Source organism: Elephas maximus, chromosome 3 (genome assembly GCF_024166365.1).
Source record: "Elephas maximus indicus isolate mEleMax1 chromosome 3, mEleMax1 primary haplotype, whole genome shotgun sequence".
Lineage (NCBI taxonomy): Eukaryota > Metazoa > Chordata > Mammalia > Proboscidea > Elephantidae > Elephas > Elephas maximus.
Window position 1 is genome coordinate 91,434,737 of NC_064821.1, and position 24,249 is coordinate 91,458,985.

Sequence of the window (24,249 nt, forward strand, 5' to 3'; positions counted from 1 at the left end):
GAAATTTCAAAGACAGCTGCCTGGTCAACCGACTGGAAGAGATCCATATTTGTGCCCATTCCAAAGAAAGGTGATCCAAAAGAATGCAGAAATTATCAAACAATATCATTAATATCACACACAATTAAAACATTGCTGAAGATCATTCGAAATGGGTTGTATCGGTACATCGACAGGGAACTGCCAGAAATTCAAGCTGGATTCAGAAGAGGAAGTGGAATGAGGGATATCACTGCTGGTGTCAGATGGATCCTGGCTGAAAGCAGAGAATACCAGAAAGTTGTTTACCTGTGTTTTATTGACTATACAAAGCTTTCAATGGTGTAGATTATAACAAATTATGGATAACATTGCAATGAATGGGAATTCCAGAACACTTAATTGTGCGTGTGAGGAACCTGTACGTAGACCCAGAGACAGTCGTTTGAACAGAACAAGGTGATGCTGCATGGTTTAAAGTCAGGAAAGGTGTGCATCAGGGTTGTATCCTTTCACCATACTTATTCAACGAATGCTGAGTAAATAATCCGAGTAGCTGGACTATATGAAGAATGCAGCGCCAGGATTGTAGGAAGACTCATTTAACAACCAATGATATGCAGATGACACAACGTCGCTTACTGAAATTCAGAGAGGACTCGAAGCACTTCACTGATGAAGATCAAAGATCACTGCCTTCAGTGTGGATTACACCTCAACATAAAGAAAACAAAAATCCTCACAAGTAGCCAATAAACAACATTATGATAAATGGAGAAAATACTGAAATTGTCAAGGATTTCATTTTACTTGGATCCAAAATCAATGCCCATGGAGTAGTAAATGACGTATTGCATTGGGCAAATCTGCTGCAAAAGACAGCTTTAAAGTGTTGAAAAGCAAAGATGTCACTTCAAGGACTAAAGACTTTGAGGACTAAGGCACACCTGATCCAAGCCATAGTATTTTCAGTTGACTCATATGCATGTGAAAGCTGGACAATGAATAAAGAAGACCAAAGAAGAATTGATGCTTTTGAATTATAGTGTTGGAGAAGAATACTGAATATACCATTGGCTGTCAAAAGAATGAACAAATCTCTCTTGGAAAAAGTATAGCCAGAATGCTCCTTAGAAGTAAGGATGGTGACACTTTGTCTCATGTACTTTGGATGTGTTATCAGGAGGGAACAGTCCCTCCAGAAGGACATCATGCTTGGTAAAGTAGAAAAAAAAAAAAAATTTTTTTTTCTTTTTTTTAAAGCAGAGGGTCAATGAAAAAGAGGAAGACCTGCAAAGAGATGGATTGACATCGTGGCTGCGACAATGGGCTCAAACGTTGCAATGATTGTGAGAATGGAGCAGGACTGGGCAATGTCTTCTGTACATAGGGTCGCTATGAGTCTGAACCAACTCTGTGGCACCTAACAACAACAACAACATAACTCCTATTGAAAGTAATTAAGGACAGACAGACAGAGACCCACAGACACACACTCATCTGAAATTTGCCCAGGGTCATTCAGTTAGCATGTGGTAGAGTTGACTTCAACCCAGCTCTGTCCAGTTTCACTGCCCATGCTCTCCTGGGAATAAAAGTTTAAGAGAAGCTAGCCACCTTTGAAGAATGTGTAGGTAAGTTGAGAGGAGACTGGCTTAGGGAATGAGGGTAAGGCAAGAGTTAAACACAGAAATTTCTCAAGGTATTAATGAGAATCTTCTATATGCCAAGCTTTATGGTAGGTGCTACTGGGATACAGTGATTGATAAGAGATGTTTCCTGCCTCAAGAAACATATAGTCTAGCAGGAGAAAGAAGATATGATCACAGGTTTATATCCATTTGTAATTCAGAACAATGTTGTGGGTATTAAATGAGATAATTCATGTAATAAACTTAACTTAGCACAGGTGCTGGGCACATGATAGCAGCTCAAATTGTTGCGTTGCTGTTTTTTTTGTACTTTATTATTTTAGGCTACATCCTATAAGTGACATAGACTAATAGGTCTGCAGTGCATAGGAGGCTGCAGTGCTCACGAATGACACTCTGTGCTTCCTCCAGTCTGGGAATCAAGCAGACTTGAGTTCAAATCCATGTTCCGTTTGTTCCTAACTTTTTAGGCATTTGTTCATTTTCTGTGGGGAATGCCTAGCATCTAACCCCAGGATTAGATGGGAACTGGGGGGAGAGAGAGTTTGCTCCTCTATCATTACACATGACGAGGCCATGGCAGTACCTTGTCTTCTACCACAGAAGCCAGATGAAGCAGATTCTCCCTCCTTGTGGCCTGTCAGCCTTTTCAGCCTCAGGCAGTGGCCACTTCTTCCCAGGACTTAAACGTGGGGACGTGGGAATAGGTGATACAGGGTGGCCCAGGAATATCATGAGGCAGTGCCACCATGAATCAGATGCAGATTATGCCTGCTGAGAAGTCAGCCAGTTTTCGGCCCTCCAGAGCTACACTATAGGGTCGCTATTAGTCGGAATCGACTTGATGGCAGTGGGTTTGGGTTTTTTGGGTAGAGCTACTCTGTTAATTGTTTTCCAAGTCTGGCTCCAGCTTCTGGTTGATTCTGTAAGCCTCTTCCTAAAAATTCCCTTTTTGCTCAAGGAGCTGAAGTTAGGCTTTGTTGCTTTAACTGAGCATCCCTAACTGTATGGCTGACCCTGGGGGCTAGCAGAAAACTGCAGCGGGCCCCATATTGCCTGGTCACCAACACGTGGAAATACTGGTCTGGGTGCTGTGCCTACAGAACCAGTTCTAGCCCTCACTGAGCACTGAAAGTTTTTGAACAGAACGTTATCATTAATAACAGGACTTAATCATAAACAATTATATCCTTAGAGATGATTAGGTCTTCCTATCCTCTGCCACCAAACAGAAATGTTCTCAGCAGTGTCATCAGGTCGCCATCTCACCCCTGCTCTATGACACCAATATGACCTGGAACTCACTACCTCCCCAGGTAGCTTATCTCATTCTTGGACAGCCCTTTTAGGAAACTCTTCCTCCTTTTTTAGGTGAAAGATATCTCCCACTAACTTCCCTCATCAGTCTGTCTTGCCCCATACAGTAGCACAGAACAGTGAGGCGACATTGTAGAAACCAGGGGCTTTGGTTTAAGTTTTGACTGTACCTCTTATCAGTTATGTGACTCTCTTTATAATTTCTTTTTTTAAACCCCTTTTGACCTCTGTTTTATCATATGTATAATGGGGATAACAACCCTAACTTTCTGGATTGCATACATGTACTAATGTGTGTAAACGGCCCAGGAGAATCCTCAGAACAGAGTGAATATTGAATAAGTGGTAGCTAGTGATGACAGTGGTAGTGGTGGTGATTCTGATATTGTTGAAATTGTCTGACCTTAATTATCACCTCCTCCAGGAAGCCTTCCCAACTAACTTCCTGCAAAGCTGGGGTAAGTGCTTTTCCTCTCCTCCCATAGCATTCTTTGCTCTCTCCCTACCAGAATAGCTGTAGCACAAGTTGTAGTAGTTGTTGAGTCTGCCTTCTTCACTGGACCATGACTTTCTCAAGTGCAAGGGCAATGTCTTACTCATGTTTGTATCCCTATGCTGGAAAGAGCTTGGACTATGGTAATATTGAAGAAATATTTGTTGAATGAATAGCTCCTTCTTTCCAAAGCATTTTCCCATCTCTTATAATTTAATCCTCACAACCATCCAGCCATGTAGGTAGACTTTCCATTTTTTAAGTGAGAGTGTTGAGGGCCAGGGAAGGTATATCATTCCTTCAAGGCCACCTACTAGTACACTATAGGGCCCAGCCTGAATCAATGCTTCCTGTCCCTGGGCTCCATGGTCTTCCTACTTGGCCATGCTGCTTTCAGGAAGCCTCTTTGAGTCAAGAAAGTGAGACTCAAAACTGAAAGGACTATTCCAGGCAAGAAATCCTAAAAGATCAACTCCTTGAGCCAGCCTGTTAATGAAAATGCACTGTGACTGGTGATTCAAAGACAAATTTAAAATCCCCAAAGAATCCTAGAAAGTCTTTAGAAACTAGAGTATTTATGACACTCTTAAGTACCTGCACTGGGTACTCTTTGAGCTGACTTTTAAGGAATGCTTCTAATGTCAGTCCGTCTATCAGTAGGCAGCTATTTATTGAGCGAAAACATCTTAGTAAAGATGCAGGAGCCCTGGCTAATGGTCGGTAGATCATTCTAGAAAATTTAAACATATGGAGGCTATATTTATATATGACTGCATAATATATAACTTCTTTCTCTTGAATTAGAGGTAGTCTTTAGTATCTATTCTTTCTTCTTCCAAACTGTGAGCTTCACGAGAGCAAGGACTGTGTCATTTTGCCCACCCTCACCTCAACATTGTCTATTATAGACCCAGGTGTACAGAAGATTCAACGTATCCACTGAACGAATGAATGAGTGAATATATGCACAAATGCATGAATAAATATCCTGCAGGTTTGCAGGCATGCAAACAAGGTACAGGCAATAACCTGCAGACATATTTTGAAAAGTCTTTAAGCACTTGTTACATGCTAGACACATTCACAATAGGTGTCATTTATGTCTATTTTATAAATGAGCAAATTGCTGTTGTTCTCGTTAGGTGCTGTCAAGTCGGTTCCGACTCATAGCAATCCCATGTACAGGAGAACGAAACACTGCCAGGTCCTGTGCCATCCTCGTGATCATTGTTATGCTTGAGCCCATCGTTGCAGCCACTGTCTCAATTCGTCTTATTTAAGGTCTTATTCTCCTTCGCTAACCCTCCACTTTACCAAGCATTATGTCCTTCTCCAGGGACTGGTCCTTCCTAGTAACATGTCCAAAACATATGAGACAAAGTCTCGCCATCTTCCCTTCTAAGGAACATTCTGGCTGTACTACTTCTAAGACAGATTTGTTCATTCTTTTGACAGTCCCTGGTATATTCAACACTCTTTGCCAACACCATAACTCGAAGGCGTCAATGAGCAAATAGAATTCAAGAAAAGTCTGACCTCAAGAAGGTCACTGACAACTATTAGGGTGTGGAGATGGGATTCAAATCCAGGTCTTGTTGATGCCAGGATAGTTCATTGTGACCCTTTGAAATCCCCCTAAACCATCTATGAGGCTGTCTGATCTATGGAAGAGACAGTAAGTTATTCATGTATCTGCTCTTGCTGTCCTGGTCTCTTCCTCCTCTTGCCCAATAGCAGAGATTCAATGTTTCCAAAGAACGTTATTCAAATGGCAAATAAATAGCTCTGTTTCATGAAGGGCATCGTGCCTGCATCCTTGCTGCAATAATTGCCTTAGAATGAGAGCAATGATTTCAATTCTCCTCCTTATGATTTCCTTTTCATCACCTCTAAAGAAAGAGAAAAAGGCAGCTTGGTGGCTCCAGATCAATCTTGTCCTGAGCATAGTGGGGCTGTGTACTCCTGGGAGGGTAGCACTGACAAGCAGAGATGTATGGGGCACGCATGCAATTGTCCCCCAAACACAGCAGTTTTTCAGCATTACCAATAACCTGGATTGAATTAAGTATATTTGCACCAAAAGCAAAATAAATATTGCTTTATTTAATGCCACTAAAAGGTTGGGATTCAATTGCCCTTGGCCTGAGGCACCTTCCAGCTCTATTGATTGGCCAGTGTCAGCATGCCAGACAATCTGTCATCAACAGTCCCTGCAAAATGCTTAGGAGGCAGAGTGGGCTCTGCTGTTTGCTGTGTTATAGATGGAGGATAGTAGGCAGGGCCCTCTGTCCTAAGTACAGGGATAATGATAACACACCCACTCACCACCACCAAAATATTTAAGGCATTTCCCTCATGGCCTTTCTTAGATCATCATGACAAGGGGCTAACTCTGACCAGGGCTGTGGAGGCAGAGAAAAAGATGAACAAAAGCATAGGCTTCATAGTCAGAAGGACTAGGGTTTGAATCCCAGATGCGCCATTTTTGTGGCTTTTGGCAAATTCGTCTGTTTTACTCAAAGGCCTGAAAGCTCTGGGAAGGCAGAGACTGAATCTATCTGATTTGCCTTTGAGTTTTCAGTGTCTGGTACACAGCAGACTCTTAATTAAACTATATAAACAGAGGCTTAGAGAGGTTAAGTAATTTGTTCATGGTCCAACAAGGACAAGTGACAGAGGCAGGTCTTGAACCCAGTCTGCACAGCCATAAAGCTTATGTTCTTACCTATCACTCGACTCTCTCATAACAGCTCTGTGTCTCAGGCCAGAGGCCAAAAGGGCCTCTCTCATGTGAGGTAGGGGGTGGATGCAACACTCTTATTTTTAAAATGAGGAAACAAAGTCTCAAACAGGAGACTAGCACAAGGGTACCTTTATGCAAATCGACAAAAAGTGTCCCCTCCAGGCTGACGAGTTACAAATGGGTGCCCCCTTTGGGTGGGTGAAATACAAAATGATGCCACTAGCCTGACCAGACTTTGGGTGCTGAGTTGCAGCCCTCTGACCCCCTTGACCAGGAGACTTTGTACCGTGCACAAACTGCACATCCATACGAGGCACAGAGAAGTTAAACCACACAGCTAATAAGTGGCTATGCCAGGATTTTATCCAGGTAGTGTGCCTTGGAATTCACACTCGGAATCAGGAAGCTGCTTTCTCAGTCTTGGGCCAGGTGGCAAAGGTCTTGTCAGGTCCTAGGACTTGCCCAAGGTTACAGGGCGAATTCATAGCATAGCCTGAATTAGCACTTTGGTTTCCTACCACCAAGGTTCAGCAAAGTCTTTACCTTTTAACGGTGGCCTTTCTGACAAGGTGGCAGCAGAATGGGAGGAAAGGCTCAGATCACACCTGGAAAGGGATCATTTCCAACTCTAAATCACCCAGGGCTCTTTCTCCCAGAACTAATACCTAGAAGACAAGGAGAAGCTCTGCCATATTGCCTTCTCCTCTCTCCCTTCTCATGCAGAGCATGTTCTCCAGGGATTCGGGCTCCCTCCTTTCCATCTCCTGCTTGGCAGCAACTAACACTTGATCCCAGGGGGCATCCAGCATTGCTACTTAAAATAATTCTTAGAACAATTCGCCAGTGGGAAGGACCCAAGATTTCATAAAGCCTAACCCCCAAATTTCAAAGATGGAGAAACTGAGACCAAGAGGATAGAAGAGGTCTTCCAAGGTCACACAGATATGTAAGGGGAGAGTTGGAAAGAGAATCCAGAAACATGGGATTATTCTCCTCTATATAAGGACTTTTTTTTTTTTTTTTTTATATAAGGACATTGACAAGAAGTAAAAAGAGCCATCTAAAAAGGCCTGAGGGGGAATATTTTCTAAAGGAGCACATTGACACTTGGGGCAAGGAATTAGCTCCTTTAATGTCTTAAGTGCAAAAGAGCAAAGGAAATATTCAGGTCTCACAAGATCTGGGAGCTAACAAGACACTTTCCACCTGTACCCACCTGTACTAGGCTGAAAAAGTGGCTTAGATTAAGAATTCCGAGTGTGGACTTTGAGCCACACTGCTTGAATAAGAATCTGGCTCGGCCACTTATTGTCTGTGTGGCTTAACTTCTCTGTGCCTCAGTCCTGATCTACAAAATGGAGGCTGTTCCTACCTCAGAGGGTTGTTTTGAGGATTAAATGTGACCACGCATATATAAAATGATTCAGGGCAGTGCCTAGTTCAAGAAAAGCGCTACACACGTTAGCTGCCCTTATGGTTTGATCTTGGTATGACATTCAAGGCCCTCCACAATTGTTGTTGTGAGGAGCCAGCGAGTCAATTCCAACTCATAGCAACCCTACGTACAACAGAACAAAACACTGCCCAGTCCTGCGCCATCCTCACAATCCTTGTTATGTTTCAGCCCATTGTTGCAGCCACTGTGTCAATCCATTGAGGGTCTTCCTCTTTTTTGCTAACCTTCTGCTTTACCAAGCATGATGTCCTTCTCCAGGGAATGGTCCCTCCTGATAACGTGTCCAAAGTATATGAGACCAAGACTCGCCATCTTCACTTTTAAGAAGAATTCTGGCTGCACATCTTCCAAGACGGATTTGTTCCTTCTTCTGATAGTCCATGGTATATTCAATACTCTTCGCCAACACCACAGTTCAAAGGCATCAGTTCTTCTTCGGTCTTCCTTCTTCATTGTCCTGCTTTTGCATGCGTGTGAGGTGATTGAAAATACCATGGCTTGCATCAGGTGCACCTTAGTCTTCAAGTTGTCATCTTTGCTTTTAAAAGCTTTCAGGAGGTCTTTTGCAGCAGATTTGCCAATGCAATACACCATTTGATTTCTTGACTGCTGCTTCCATGGGCATTGATTATGGATCCAAGTAAAATGAAAACCTTGACAACTTCAATATTTTCTCCATTTATTATGATGTTGCTTATTGGTCCAGTTGTGAGGATTTTTGTCTTCTTTTTGTTGAGGATTAATCCACACTAAAGTCTTTGATTTTCATCAGTAAGTGCTTCAAGCCCTCTTCACTTTCAGCAAGAAAGATTGTGTCATCTGCATATTACAGGTTGTTAATGTGTCTTCCTCCAAACCTGATGCTGAGTTCTTCTTCATACTGTCCAGCTTCTCGGATTATTTCCTCAGCACAAAGATTAAGTAAGTATGGTGAAGGGACACAACTCTGACACACACTTTTCCTGATTTTAAACCACGTAGTATCCCCTTGTTCTGTTCAAACGACTGCCTCTTGGTCAATGTACAGGTTCTGTATGGGCACAATTAAGTTCTGGAATTCCCATTCTTTACAATGTTCTCCATAATTTGTTATGATCCACACAGTCGAATGCTTTTGCATAGTCAATAAAACACAAGTAAACATCTTTCTGGTATTCTCTGCTTTCAGCCAGGATCCATCTGACATCAGCAATGATATTCTTCGTTCCACATCCTCTTTAGAATCCAGCTTGAATTCCTGGCAGTTCCCTGTCAATGTACTGCTGCAGCCTCTTTTGAATGATCTTCAGCAATGTTTTACTAACGTGTGATATTAATGATATTGTTTGATAACTGCTGCATTCTGTTGGATCACTTTCTTTGGAATGGGCACAAATATGGACCTCTTCCAGTCAGTTAGCCAGGTAGCTGTCTTCCAAATTTCTTGGCAAAGATAAGTGAGCACCTCCAGTTCTGCATCCATTTGTTGAAACATCTCAATTGGTATTGTATCAATTCCTGTAGCCTTGTTTTTCACCAATGCCTTCAGTGCAGCTTGGACTTCTTCCTTCAATACCATCAGTTCTTGATCATATTCTACCTTGTGAAATGGTTGAACGTTGACCAATTATTTTTGGTACAGTGACTCTGTGTATTCCTTCCTCTTCTTTCAATGTTTCCTGTGTCGTTCCATATTTTGCCTATAGGATCCTTCTATATTGCCACCGGAGGCTTCAATTTTTTCTTTAGTTCTTTCAGCTCGAGAAATACCAAGCATATTCTCCCCTTTTCGTTTTCTAAGTCCAGATCTTTGCACATTTCATTATAATACTTTACTTTGTCTTCTCAAGCTGCCCTTTGAAATCTTCTGTTCAGCTTTTCTACATCCTCATTTCTTCGATTTGCTTTAGCTACTTTATGTTCAAGAGGCATCAAGGACTTTTGACATCCCTTTTGGCCTGTACAAGCAGAATTCTAGGTTAAGTGAATGGCAATCTAGTTCAAATTGCCAGAATAGACAGCCATGGCCCCTCAATCAGTTCCCAGACTTGAGTCAGTTTACACAGACACCATCCCTTGAATGAAGGAGAGGCCAGGATCCCTTGAGAGAGGACCCCACTACACGGCCAAAAATTTATACTGTTACTATTTCTCCCAGCTTTCCCTGAAAGGATCTATGGCCTGTTACAAGAGTGACTGTTCACTGGGGAAAAGGAAATTATCAGACTTTTCGGGGATTACTAGACACTGGCTCTGAGCTGACACTAATTCTAGGAGACCCAAAATGTCACTGTGGCCCAACAGTCAGAGTGGGGGGTGTATGGAAGTCAGGTTATTAATGGAATCTTAGCTCAGGTCCATCTCACAGCAGGTCCAGTGGGTCCACAAACCCTTCCTATAGTGATCTCCTCAGTTTCAGAATGCATAATTGGAATACGCATACTCAGCAACTGGCAGAACCCCCCTCCCCCATTGGATCTCTGACATGTAGAGTAAGGGTTATTATGGTAGGAAAAGCCAAGTGGAAGCCATTAGAACTGACCCTACCTAGGAAAATAGTAAACCAAAAGCAATACTGCATTCCTGGAGGGATTGTAGAGATTACTGTCACCCTCAGGGACTTAAAGAATACAGGGGTGGTAATCCCCATCACATCCCCACTCAAATCACCTATTTGGCCTCTGCAAAAAATAGATGGATCTTGGAGAATGACAGTGAATTATTGAAAGCTTAACCAGGTGTTGACTCCAACTGCAGCTGCTGTTCTAGATGCGGGTTCATTGCTTGAACAAATTAGTACATCTCCTGGTACCTGCTATGTAGCTATTGATCTAGCTAATGCCTTTTTCTCTATTCTGGTTTTCAAGGAATACCAGAAGCAGGTGGCCTTCAGCTGGCAAGGCCAGTAATATACCTTCACTGTCCTCCTCAAGGGTATATCACCTTTCCAGACCTATGTCATAATTTAGTCCCCAGAGACCTTGATCACCTTTCCCTTCCGTAAGACATCACACTGGTCCATTACATTGATGACATTATGTTGACTGGACCTAGTAAGGAAGAAGTATCGATGACTTTAGACTTATTGGTAAGACATTTGCATGCTAGAGAGTGAGAAATTAATCCCACAAAAATTCAGGTGCCTTCCACCCCAGTGAAATTTCTAGAGGTCCAGTGGTATGAGGCATGTCAAGATAGTCCTTCTAAAGTGAAGGATAAGCTGTTGCATCTGGCCCCTCCTAAAACTAGAAAGGGGGCACAATGTCTGGTAGGCCTCTTTGGGTTTTGGAGGCAATATATTCCTCATTTGGTTGTACTACTCTGGCCTATTTATCAAGGGACTTGAAAAGTTCCTAGTTTTGAGTGGGGCCCTGAATAAGAGAAGGCTCTGCAACAGGTTCTGGCTGCCATGCAAGCCGCATTGCCACTTGGGCTGTATGATCTGGTTGATCCAATGGTGCTTGAAATGTCAGTGGCAGGTAGAGATGCTGTTTGAAGCCTTTGGCAAGCCCCTATTGGTGAATCATAGTGCAGACCCTTAGGACTTTGGAGCAAAGCCCTGCCATCCTCTGCAGACAACTACCCTCCTTTTGAAAAACAGCTTTTGGCTTATTACTGGGCCTTAGTAGAGACTGGGAAACCCTGGTGGCATAGTGGTTAAGTGCTACGGCTGCTAACCAAAGGGTCGGCAGTTCGAATCCACCAGGCACTCCTTGGAAACTCTATGGGGTGGTTCTACTCTGTCCTATAGGGTCATAGAGACTGAATGCTTAACCTTGGGACACCAAGTCACCATGCAGTCTGAGATACCCATCATGAACTGACCTTCATTTGTCTGACCTACAGAGTCATAAACTCAGATATGCACAATAGTACTCCATCATTAAATGGAAGTGGCATATACGAGATCAGGCATGAGCAAGACCTGAAGGCACAAGTAAGTTACATAAGGAAATGGTCCAAATGTCCATGGTCTCCACTTTCGTCACACTACCTTCTCTCTCCCAATCTGCACCTATGGCCCCATGGGGAGTTCCTTATGATCAGTTGACTGAGGAAGACAAAACTTGTACCAGTTTATAGATGGTTCTGTGCAATATGCAGGCACCACTCAAAAGTGGACCATGGCAACACTGCAGTACTTTTCTGGGGTCTCTCTGAAGAACAGTGGTGAAGAAAAATCCTCCCAATGGGCAGAACTTCAAGCAGTGCACCTGGTTGTTCTCTTTGCTAGGGAGGAGAAATGGCCAGATATGCAATTGTATACTGATTCAAGGGCCACGGCCAATCGTTTGACTGGATGGTTAGAGACTTAGAAGGAACATGATTGCAAAACTGGTGACAAGGAAGTATGAGGAAAAGGTATGTGGATAGATCTCTCCGAATGAGCCAAAGAATGAAGATATTTGTGTCTCTTGTGAATGCTCACCAAAGCGTGACCTCAGCAAAGGGGGATTTCAACAATCGAGTGGATAGGACGACACGTCCTGTGGAAACCAGTCATTCTCTTTCAGCAGCTACCCCTGTCATTGTCCAATGAGTTCATGAACAAAGTGGCCATGGTGTCAGGGATGGAGATTATACATGGGCTCAGCAACATGGACTTCCACTCACTAAGGCCAACTCGGCTACAGCCACTGCTGAGTGCCCAATCTGTCAGCAGCAGAGACCAACACTGAGTCCCTGTCATGGAAATATTCCTTGGGACAATCTGCTGGCAACCTGGTGGCAGGTTGATTACATTGGACCATTTGCATTATGGAAAGGACAACATTTTGTTCTTACTGGGGCCAATACTTACTCTGAATACAGATTTGCCTTCCCTGCCTACAATGCTTCTGCTAAAACTACTATCCATGGAATTACAGTCATGGTACCCCACGCTGCATTGCCTTGGATCAAGGGATTCACTTCACAGCAAACGAAGTGTGGCAATGGGCCCATGCTCATGGAATTCACTGGTCTTACCATATTCGCCATCATCCTGAAGTACCTGGCTTGACAGAACGATGGAATGGCCTTCTAAAGACACAGCTACGGCACCAACCAGGTAGCAATACTTATCAGGGTTAGGGCAATGTTCTGCAGGAGGTAGTATATGCTCTAAACCAGCAGTCAACATATGGTGCAGTTTCTCCCATATCCAGGATTCATAGGTCCAGGAATCAAGGGGTAGAAATGGGAGTAGCACCACTCACTACTACCCCTAGTAACCCATTAGCAAAATTTTTGCTCCTGTCCTGTGACCCTATGCTCTGTGGGTCTAGAGGTCTTAGTTCCAAAAGGAGGAATGATTCCATCAGGAGATACAACACTGATTCCACTGAACTGCATGTTAAGAATGCCCCCTGGCCACTCTGGTCTCCTCATGCCTCTGGATGAACAGGCAAAGAAGAGAGTTACTGTACTGGCTGATGTGATTGATCCTGAGTACCAAGGACAAATCAGATTGATATTACATAATGGAGGTAAAGAAAAGTATGTCTGGCATACAAGAGATTCCTTAGGATGTCTCTTAGTGCTATCATGCCCTGTGATTAAAGTCAGTGGAAAACTACAGCAACCCAATTTCACATGACTTCTAATGGCCCAGACCCTTCAGGAATGAAGGTTTGGATCATACTACCAGGCAAAGAACAAGGACCAGCTAAGGTGCTTGCTAAGGGCAAAGGGAATACAGAATGGTGGTAGAAGAAGGTAGTTCTAAATACCAGCTACGACCATGTGACCAGTTGCAGAAACGAAAACTGTAATTGTTTTTAGTATTTCTTTCTTGTTTTGTTATACATGTATGTGTGTATATATATGTATGTGTATATATATGTGTGTGTGTGTATGTATGTATACATACATATGTATGCATATCTATATAAAATGTCTATATATTTTTTTATATAGATATATAAAATATCTTTGGTTTCTTCCCTCTCTTATTACATTATTTATTACAAAATATAAGATATAAATGGGGCTAGTACATTTTTGGTTGTACACGTTAGTTGTATTGTTAGGTGCTGGTATGACTTTATAATCGTCTTTTTTAGAGATTATGTATGGTTTAAAAAGATGTGTACTAGTGCCAAGTTGGCAACGGATGGACTGTGATGATTAAAGTTATGTGTCAACTCTACTAAGCCATGATTCTCAGTGGTTTGGCAGATATTATATAATCATCCTCTATTTTGTGATCTGATGTGAGCAACCAGTCAGCAGAAAGTCAATCAGTTTCCTTGGGGGTGTGGCCTACACCTAATATGTATGGATGTTCTAGCAAATTTCTCTCTACACTCCGCATCTGACTCTTCATCCTCTGACCTCCAGTTCTTGGGATACGAGCCAGCAGCCTGCTGTATGACCTGCAGATCTTGGGACTTGCCAGCTCCTGCAACCCCATGAGCCAGCAGCCTTCTGCCAGATCTACTTTTTGGGGTTCATCTGCCCCTGAAACCATGTGAGTCAGGAGAAGTCTCCAGCCTGACGACTGACCCATGGAATTGCGACTTGCCAGCCTCCACAATAGCATGAGCCATTTCCTTGAAATAAATCTCTCTTTCTCTCTCTCTCTCCACTTCACTGGTTTTGCTTCTCTAGGAAACCCAGCCTAAAACACAGGCATTCTGGGTTTGACTCCTGGATATCTGCTTATTAACTGTGGGGCTTTGGGCAAATTATTCAACCTCTCTGTATGCTTCACTTTTCTCATCTGTAATATGAGGATAATACAAGAACCTATCTCATAGGTTCATGAGGTTGTTGGGAGGAGCCTCCCACTGCTTTCATTCGCGTAGGGAAGAGGGAACTTCTAGTCCCTAAGAGTAAAAAAGAATGGTCCTCTCCAGCCCCTTGCTGTCTCTCCCTGCTGGATGGTTAGAACTTATCTGATTCCTCAAATTGAGAAAAGCATCGGAGTCTGCTTGGCCTAGTCCCTCCTGGCACATCTCTTTTGGATCTGGGACACTGCAGGGAAGGTACATTCTGGCTTCCTTTTTGCCCTTTGGTATGCTTTTCTGGGAGGTTGCTCACTTCCTGCCCTGCTGGTGGTTGGTAGGGAAGCTGAATTTGGGGTGATGTAAAGGGAAACCAATTTTGGCCACAGATACAAGCCATGCCCTCCAAATTCACCTTTTATCAAGAAAAAAAACTAATATTTTGACCTCTACTTTTCTGATCCCCATATTTCCTTCTAAATTGATAGAATTAGGATGGGAATAAGAGCAGAAGTGTGATTAATTATCATCCCTAAATCTCTAGTGAAAATGATACACGTGGAGACTGAAAACACAACAGTATCTGGAAGCTTGTGTAAGTTCAATTAATGTTTAGTATTATTATTATCACTGTTATTATTCCTTTGGCTTAGCACGTGCTACCATTCTTTTCCTCTGGCTAACTCCCATTCATCCTTCAAGACCCATCTCACACAATACTTCCTTTAGGATGTTTTACCTGACTGCCCCTATCCCAATCTTCCAAGATGGGTTAGGGGTGTCTCTTCTGTGACTCCACAACATCCTGGGTTTCCCTCCACCAGAAAAGTTGTCTTTCTCTTTGAACCGTGAACTCCTTAAAACCAAGCACAGGGGCACAGCCAATCTCATACCTTCAGTGCATGGTACAAAGTACGTGCTTGGTAGATGTTTGAGGAAGGGAGGGAAGGGAGGGAGGATAGAAGGAGAAAGAGAAAGAAGAGAGAGAAGACACAATTTAGTTAAAAGGCTTCTGCTTTAGGAGGCTGGGATCTTCTAGAGAAGCAAAACCAGTGAAACATATATATATATAGAGAGAGAGAGAGAGATTTATATCAAGGAAATAGCTCATGCAGTTGTAGAGGCTGGTAAATTCCAAGTCCATGGGTCAGGCGTCTAGTTAGAGGCTTCTTCTGACTCACATAGCTGCAGGAACTGACAAACCCAAAATCAGCAGATCAAAAAGCAAACCACTAGTTTACAGGCTGCAAAGGCTGATGAATCCCAAGATCAATAGGTAAGAAGGCAGGCTGCTGATTCACAGGCTGCAGAGGCTCATGAATCCCAAGATTCACAGGTAAGCTTCTAGGATTCAGAGTAAGAGCCTCACTGGACTATCCATTTATATAGTGGGGGCAGGCCAAATAACCCCCCTGTCAACTGATCGTCTGCTCATAGCAGATTTCATCATGGAGTTGATTACATCATCATGTAACTGCCAAATTACATCACAACTGCCAAACCACTGAGAACCATGGCCCAGCAAATTGACACACAACCTTAACCATCATGTTTGTTAAGCAGAGGCCGAGTGCCAGCAAAAGCACAGACGTGAGGAGAGGATGGGGGTGAGAGAGGTGTGCAGGAAGAAGCAAGGTGGACAGTGGGAGATAAAGCTGAGAAGGAAGTTCAAGGACATCTGTGCAGGCCTTGAATATCAGGCTAAAGAGCTTAGGTTCCTTCTGGTGGGCAATGAGGAGCCACTGAGGAAGTTTGCATAGTGAGCAGACACTATTCAAGCAGTGGTTTAGGAACTAAGACCAGAAATGATGAAGTTCTTGATTCTATCACATTGTTTTGCTCCTCCAGACTCCCCAGCCACTTATTCTGGGTTACTGTCTCCTCAGAGGCCTGTCTTCACTGTAGAATCAATTATTAAAATCAACTCTCTATCAACCCTAACTTTGAAATGCTATTCAGCTACTGGCAGGGACAGAGATGGGGAGCTGCCTCCACAGACATCTAACCATCTGGTCTTTGCCATGGAACCTGGCTGGGAAGCTCATTTGAATAATTGGTTTTGGCAATATGCACTTGTGGGTTAGACACCTGATTAGACTGCCAGCCCCAGTGTCCTTTCAGCCTCCATAGAAACATCACTCAGGTTACATGAATCAGAACAGTCACAGGGAGGTAAGGGTCTGTCTGGCCTCTGTTGTTACTCAGGCTGCATCTGGACTAGAAGGCTGGAGACCCTTTTCCAGTGTCATCTATGTGGTTCACTCTCTGTGTGACCTTGAGAAATTTAGCTTCTGTGTGGCTTGGTTTCTTCTTTGGTTAAAGTAGGAGATTGATTCCTGCTTTGCCAATGCCATTGGCTTTTTGTAAGGTTCTAAAAGTTGAAGCACTCAGCTGCTAACCAAAAGGTCAGCAGTTTGAACCCAACATCCGTTCCATGGGAGAACTATGTGGCAGTCTGCTTCCATGAAGATTTACAGCCTTGGAAACCCTTTGGGGCAGTTCTACACTGTCCTATAGGGTTGCTATGATCCAGAATCGACTTGATGGCAACCAGTAAAAGAAGATGGGGCGAGTTGTGATTCAGCACAAATGCAAGTGAAAATGGCTTAAAGATTTAGGTTGAGGTGAGCTCAATGTCTGACAGCAATGCGCATGTGGGCTCTATCAGAAGAGGTAGAGTGTCAGAGCAAGGCTTGTATTGGTCCCTTCCTACTCCTGCTCTACTAACTAGCTCTATGACCTTGAGGGAATTACTTCATCTACCTGTGTGTAAGTTCCCTAAGCTATTAAGTGAGAAAATAATTAAGCTGTTCCTAGGACTAAATGAAACAATATGCAAAAATTTACAGAACAGTGCTAGGCTCAAATGCTCAATAGATGTTAGCTATCAGCATCATTGTCATTATCCTAACCATTCAGTCCCACACACCACGCTTCAAAGATAGACAATGACGAATGTCTGGAGCATGGTCAGAGGACAGAAGGGAGGATTGGGAGAAGGATACATTTCAGATTATATATGAAAAGTTGGAAGAGTTTGGGGATGCTCAGCCTGGAAAGGAGGAGCTGGCAGTGGTTGGAGTGAATGGGGAATAGGTGACAGTGGGGACACACAATCTTCAAGCAGCTAAGGGTTATCTCCTTCTGCAGAAGGCAGAAGCAGAACTTATAGGTTGGAAGGTTTAGCCTAAACGTAAAACATTCACGGACAGTCAGAGCTGGTATCAGTAGAGCATGATGCTTTGGAAGGTAGGGAACCACCTTTTTCCTGGAGATGCCTAGAGATAAACAAGCAGAGGTGGCATGGCCATCACTCAAGGATGACTTCTGCCTTAGGTGCAGCACTGGACTAGATGCCTCTGAGCTCCCATCCCACTCCAAGACTCGATGATGCCGTGACAGAGGCACCAAGTGAATGGACCATGGCCATAGTGGGGAAGGAGGCACAGTGTGGCATGGGGTTGGCAGATCTCTCAATAAGGTGATACCTGCAGTTGATCTTTGTTTTCTGTTTCTAGCTTGATGAAAAATGTGCAATTCTTATGCTGTCACAGAACAAATACAACATTGACATGTGTTTTACATTTTACATAGCTGATTTTATGTTTTATTCTATTTTGGACAGTTTAAAATGTTTCTCTCCTTGGGATGTCAAGGTGGGAGTGGTAGGCCAGTTACATAGTAGTGTGTGTGTGTGTGTGTGTGTGTGTTGGAAATGCCTCCCCAGGTATTTCACCCTCTGCTATACTTGATCACATTTCGCTACCCAAATCCTTCTTTATTTCCCTTTTTATGTCTGGTGAAATCCTACACATCCTTCATCCTTCAAAACCCCCCAGCTGGAAGCACTCTCTGTTTCAGGAGACAGTGTAGGGAGAGGTTAAAATTGTGGCAGGTTAGTGTCTGTCTGACTGGGTTCAGAAATCTGCCTGGGGGAGATGGAGTAAGTTCCTTGGTACCTCTGTGCCCCAATTTCGTTCTCTATTTAAAATGGGACTATAATACTACCTCCATCATAGGGCTGTTGTGACAATTAAATGAGATTACCACATCTAATGTACAGCTAGTAGGCACCTAATGAACATTAACTATTGTGATATCTCTAGGCTTCCTTAGCATCACACACACCTCTAGTATGAATATTGGGCTGCTCATTGGCAAGGGCAGCCTCTGATTTCCTTCTGCTTCCCCAAGGCTCAGCACAGGGCCTGATACCCGGCAGGCCCTAAATGAACCTTAGTTAAATTGGATTTATTGCATTGAAGCACCCTTTGCTACAAGAGGATCGCCATGGCCAAGAGACATAATGATGGTGCAGTCTGTAGTTGGTAGCAGCGTTCGTTTCTGCCACTGGATCTGTGGCACCATGTTGTAAAGCAGAATCACTTCTCCACCACCCGTAGAGGTCTTTTCCTCTCCCCGGCCTCCACACTCCCAAGAAGCACTGAGGTTTTCTGAAGATGAGAAATTTTGCAGCATCCTGCTATCTTTTGGGTAACTGCGTATTTATGATGACTAATAGGCAATTACTATGGTAATATTGCAGCTCAGCACGTGTGAGGTTTGGGAAATGAGAAATTATGGGTAACTACTTTGGACTCATTTCTATGGTAACAAAAAAGTAATTGTCATTAAATACCAGTTATACTGAGGCTGTACCTGGTAATTATAGATTTTTATGCCCAGAAACATAAATAAAATCAATAAATTTATTCAAAGGTCTATGACTGTTTACTTATACATGGCTCGATGGAATACACAATGACAAGCACCTAATTAAGAAATGCAAACCCAACACAGAGTTTCATATCGTCCTATGGAGACGGAGAGCCTGCAAGCGACTTGTGTATTACAAATGCTCAGAAGAAAACTCAGTGGGGTACAGGTGGGGGTGGGTGGCTGTCTTCTCTGCGAAGGAAATGATGGGAAGGAGGAGGTGGCAGAGAAAGTGTGCAAATGCTGCAGTGTGTGTAGGCAGCCATGCCTACTGCAAGACACTGAGAACTACCAATAATTCTAGACTGACTTGGCCCATCATCTCTCCATCCCAATGGCCTTCCAGCTAGGAGTCACCTTGCAGCCTCTCGCCTCTGCAATAACAAAAATCATAGCATTTATCTCTCAAGCCCCGCAGGCTCCAGATCTCCCTAGAACTCTCTGAAGGAGATGCTCACATTGCAAAGCCAAAAGCCACACTGTTCTTGACAGAGTCTCTCCCCAGTGCATTTACTAAATGATGGAAGGAGACTTCTACCCCATTTTCCTATTCAAAGAGGTCACAAGGGAAAATGAGGCCAGGAGAGGAGAAAAGTCTTGTCTAAGGACAAAGACGCTCAGGATAGTGAGGAACGTTAGACACAGTCTAAACATTAAACAGCATATAAGGCAAAAGCAGTTTTGGAAGTAGGAAGAGTCCCTGAATACACCCTGTGGCCTTGAAAATAGCCCTTCAACTTCTTGGCCTCAGTTTCCTCTTTGCTGAAATGGAATTAATAAAAATTGGCCTTCCCTTCTCAAAGGGCTGTTGTAATGTTCAGTCATGATTTTTAAGTGCCTCTAAAAGTATAATACCTGGGCAACAGCAAAGTGTGGCTGTGAATCCAGAGTTTGCTAAAACCCTAACAGCAGCTCATCGGAATTTGCCTGTTGATATTCATGTCACAATAGCATGCGACCAAAACAATTGAGGTTAGGAGGCTGTGTAGGTGAAGGTAAAGGACTGAGAGATGACAGCATCAGGTGATAGTTACGATACAGTGCGGATGGTAGCTTAGCACAGTCACTAAATGCTGTTGTTTAGTTCATTTATTTATTCAGGCACTGTGCCAGGCTTCAGGGACATAGAGAACAAGGTAGACAAGAGCCCTGACTTCATGGAGTTTACAGTCTAGAGGTAGAGAAAGTCCTTAAATAGTCACATTAAAAAACACATGATTACAAATGGGGCAAAGGCTATGAAAGGATAGTACAGAGTGCTATGAAAGAGTATAATGGGAAACATATTTATATTGGAGTCTCTGGGAAGGCTCCTCTGTAAAGCAACATTAAACCTAAGGCCAGAACCAAAGAAAAGGCCAGTGTAATCAGAGTGTAGTAAGCAACACAGAATGCATGGTTACCCTGCGTCTTTAGTATATACCATAATATAATTATCTATTGTTATATCACTTAATGTAACTGCTATAGATAGTTAACTATAGAGTATACTATAGTTCTATATATTGCTGTTATAAATTTTAGTATAGGTCCTATATGCTGCTAGCATAAACCACAGTCTAGTACCATATATAGTAGTTTCGTTAGTAAATGTTGCTACTCTTTATACTAAAGAGCATTATCTATCATGGTATAGCTGCCATCTATTGCTATCATATGCTAGAGTGTATATCTTCTATTTTACTATAAATACTATAGAATAGGTACTTATTACATATAAACTTAGCATGATCAAGTATGGAAAATCTTCCTGATTACCCTTCCTAGATTGGATTACATCCTTCTTTAATGTGTAATAGTAATAAAATAAATAAATTTTTATTTAGAACTTACAATGTGCCTAGCACAGTTTTATAAATGCATCATCTAACCAAATCCTCATAACTTTATTTATATTCCCATTTACGGATGAGAAAAATGAAACTTAGAGAGGCCTCGTAATATATCCAAGGTCGTACAGCAAGTAGGTGGTAGAATCGGAATTTGAAATCTGGCCTGACTGACATTCAAGTCCATAGTCTCAGCAACTGACCATCACTCCCTCCTCAAGGCCCTGCCTTCACTTCTCACACTGTAAGGAACTGGTCTGTTAAACTGTCTTTCTAACCAAGCAAAGTGCCTTGAGTGCAGGCCTGCCTCTTGTTCCACAGAGTCTGGAGTGTCTGGTGCAGGCCAGGCCTTAGACACATGTGGGACTGAGGTGCGAGCTGGGGTTGGGCTCAGACAGACCTGCACCCCACCTGCTCTTCCCAGGCACATGACCTGGGGCAGATTATTTAACATCTCTGAGGCTTGAGAGACCAAGCACCCTGACGGAACTCTATTGGGAATTCTACTGTAAAAGAACGTGTTTAACTCTGTGTTTCTCAAACTTCCTTGACCTCCAAACTCTTTTTCCCCCACAATACCTTGGTAAGTCCATGGGGAATACAGTTGTGGAGAACAGTGTGGCTCCAAGAGGGGCTGGGCTAGAAGACCTCTAAGGCATCTTGAAACTCTCAATTCTAAATCTTTATTATTATTATTTTTCATATTATCCAAAGCTTTAGTAATGAATTTTCATGATTGATAGGCTCTTTGTTGCTACTCAGGGCTGTTTTAGCAACAGGATTAATGCCTGTTGTTATAGTTTTTTTCTGACTTTCATAATGAAAATCACATATTCTCACTAGGAGAATGTCAGGGGTGAAATTTCAATATGAAAAAAATTTCTGTGGGCTGGAAATCTTTTATACTGAAGTCCCCAAAATCACAAAATCTGGAGCTTGATGACATGTAGACAGCATCTAGTCCCTTGTTCCCTTCCTGTTGGCCACCTGAGACTTATACAGGGGAGGCATTTTGGGCAAGGTCACAGAGTGTTTTCTACCTCATCCTCCCCTGGACAGCAGATGAAGACATAAATAAGTATGTGAGTGGGCAGTATTGACCTCTGTTTGACCACTGCTGCTCTTGTAATTAAACAGAAATGTTAACATAAATCAAATGGTCTTTCCACCACCATTATCACTAAGGGTGCATTCTGTCCGGGGAAGGTGAAAGACATTGCTCTCTGTCTGCAGAAAGCCATAAAATCTGCAAATGTTAATAAACCATCACTTCTGCCAATTAAGAGGCAGCAAAGCTATCTTTAATTAAGGCTTCATTCATCCCTTGAGCTCTCTGTAACTCAAACCTGGGGTACCAGGAAGCCCTCCTGGACCCAATTGCCTGTTGTGCTCTTCGAAAGTAGTAAACCAGCTCTATGTAACATGAGCCTGACTGGGAGTCAGGAAATCTGGGTTCTGGTTTGAGCTAGGCCACTGACCTAGGACAAGTTCCATCTTATCTCTGGGCTTCTGTTTCTTCACCAGTAAAGTCATCCTTTTCATTCACTCATACCCATCAAACACTTTTTGAGCATCTACTATGTGCTGATCTCTTTCTGCTAAGCAATGGGGACACAAAAAGATCATGAAGGCTCAGTCCTTGCCCTCTGGTGGCTTGAGGTCCATGGGGTCAATGCAATGGGTTAAGACTTGTTCAATAACCAGGCCTGTGGGAACTTAGAGAAGGGAATGATCAAGCCTGTTTGGGGGTTTGAGAAATGTTTTTCAGAAAAAGGAAGAAGGGATGAGGAGGTTCTGGGCAGAGGGCAGTATGCATAAAAGCATAAAAATGAGGTAGCATGAACCAGTAGGCCATGCCTGGGAGGACTCGGCTTTGCACAGAGTGGCTAGAGCAAGAGCTCTAAGAGGTGCAGGTGGGAGGTAAGGCAAGAGGGTGGGAAGTAAGGTGCAACAATGGACACCATGCAACAGATCATAAAGAGCCTTACATGCCAAGCTGAGGAGTTTGAGTATTATCTTGAAAGTTGTGGACCTAGTCAGCTCTATAGCTGTATAATTTGGGTGGTGGAGTCAGGCTGTTCACTATTTATTGGATGTGTGACTTTTGGCAAGTTAGTTGCCTCAACTGTGAAACAGGGGTAATAACAGTATCTTTCAGAGATGATTCAATGTTCTTTTGATGATCCACTGGGCAGTGGCTATAACTCATGGCACTAAACCAAGAGAAAGAGAGTTCAAGATATGAATGCATGAGTGAGTGTGCAGCTAGCTGATTTGCCCACACCAAAGAGAAATGCTGTTTAGATGATTCTCCAAGAAGAAACACAGAAATAAAACGGTAACCATTATAACCACCATATGATTTTCTGCAAAGCACATCCATCCCCACTATATCTTTGATGCTCACAAATGCCCTGCCAGGTAAGTAATTACTCTGTCATTTCTGCAAGGGAAACTGAGCATCAGAGAGGGAAAGTGAATTACCCAAGTTATACAGGAAGTAGGTGCTCAAATTAATAGTAGGTCTCCTGATTCCTGGTCCAATGAGCTGTTCAGAAAACCCCAGCAAGTATGTATACCTCAGGTGACTGTGTACAAAACAGCCAAGGCTCACCAGACACATCTACAAAAGTCAAGCTGAAACTTCCTGTAATGAACTCAAGGGTACTCTGAAAATTCTTCCTCATAGATATATCCCCTATTTCTTCTTGCTCGCATATCACTATCCTGTGACTACCAGCTTCCAAGCATTTTCCCCAGCCCCGCACCTGTAATTGCCCAGGTAGACTCCATCCGGGTTGAGCATTGGTGCAATCTTGAAGACCAGGTGTTCCCGTAGAACACGGGCAATCGGGTGCTGGCTTACGAGGAAGTCAATGATCCCTAGGGAAAGACAAGCATCTATGTTAACCTCAAAGTGTTTCAAGAAGGGGGGAACACACTGTTCTCAGTTTGGCACACAGTATGAGCTCAGTGGGTATATCTCTCAATAGGAGATATTTTACAGATAAATCTCTGTTTTCAAGAAACAGTTCAAGATATAATATTGAAGCCCACAGAAAGGAGGGAGAGAGAATTTCCTGCTTGAGAGACCAGGGAGGGTGTCCAAGGAAAGATGGCATTTGAGCTGTGTCTTGGAGGGCACTCCAGGTTTTGACAGACGGGGTGGGAGAGGCAGGATGATGCTGAACAATACATTTAGAAATGCTCACTAACGGATGCACTTGGCTCTTGTGAGTATAGAGTCAGAGGCCATAGAAATCTAAATCTTCATGATGCAGATGGGCACACCAAGAAGCAGAGAAGAGAAGGGATTTGGCCAAACTCACTTGAGGAGAAGATTTCTTTAATACTTCTCAACTCTGCTGCTTTCCTGCT

The 24,249-nt window shown here is 43.1% G+C and overlaps 1 protein-coding gene across 2 annotated transcripts in view; it reads right to left on the reverse strand.

Annotated features, from left to right (window-relative positions):
- Positions 1-24,249, reverse strand: part of BEND5 (BEN domain containing 5) — a 352,434-nt gene that overhangs the window by 164,407 nt on the left and 163,778 nt on the right. For both annotated transcript variants that reach the window (XM_049879235.1, XM_049879234.1), the window contains exon 5: positions 23,640-23,754. In XM_049879235.1, the coding sequence (XP_049735192.1) occupies positions 23,640-23,754 (115 nt within the window). The remainder of the gene's footprint in view (positions 1-23,639; positions 23,755-24,249) is intronic.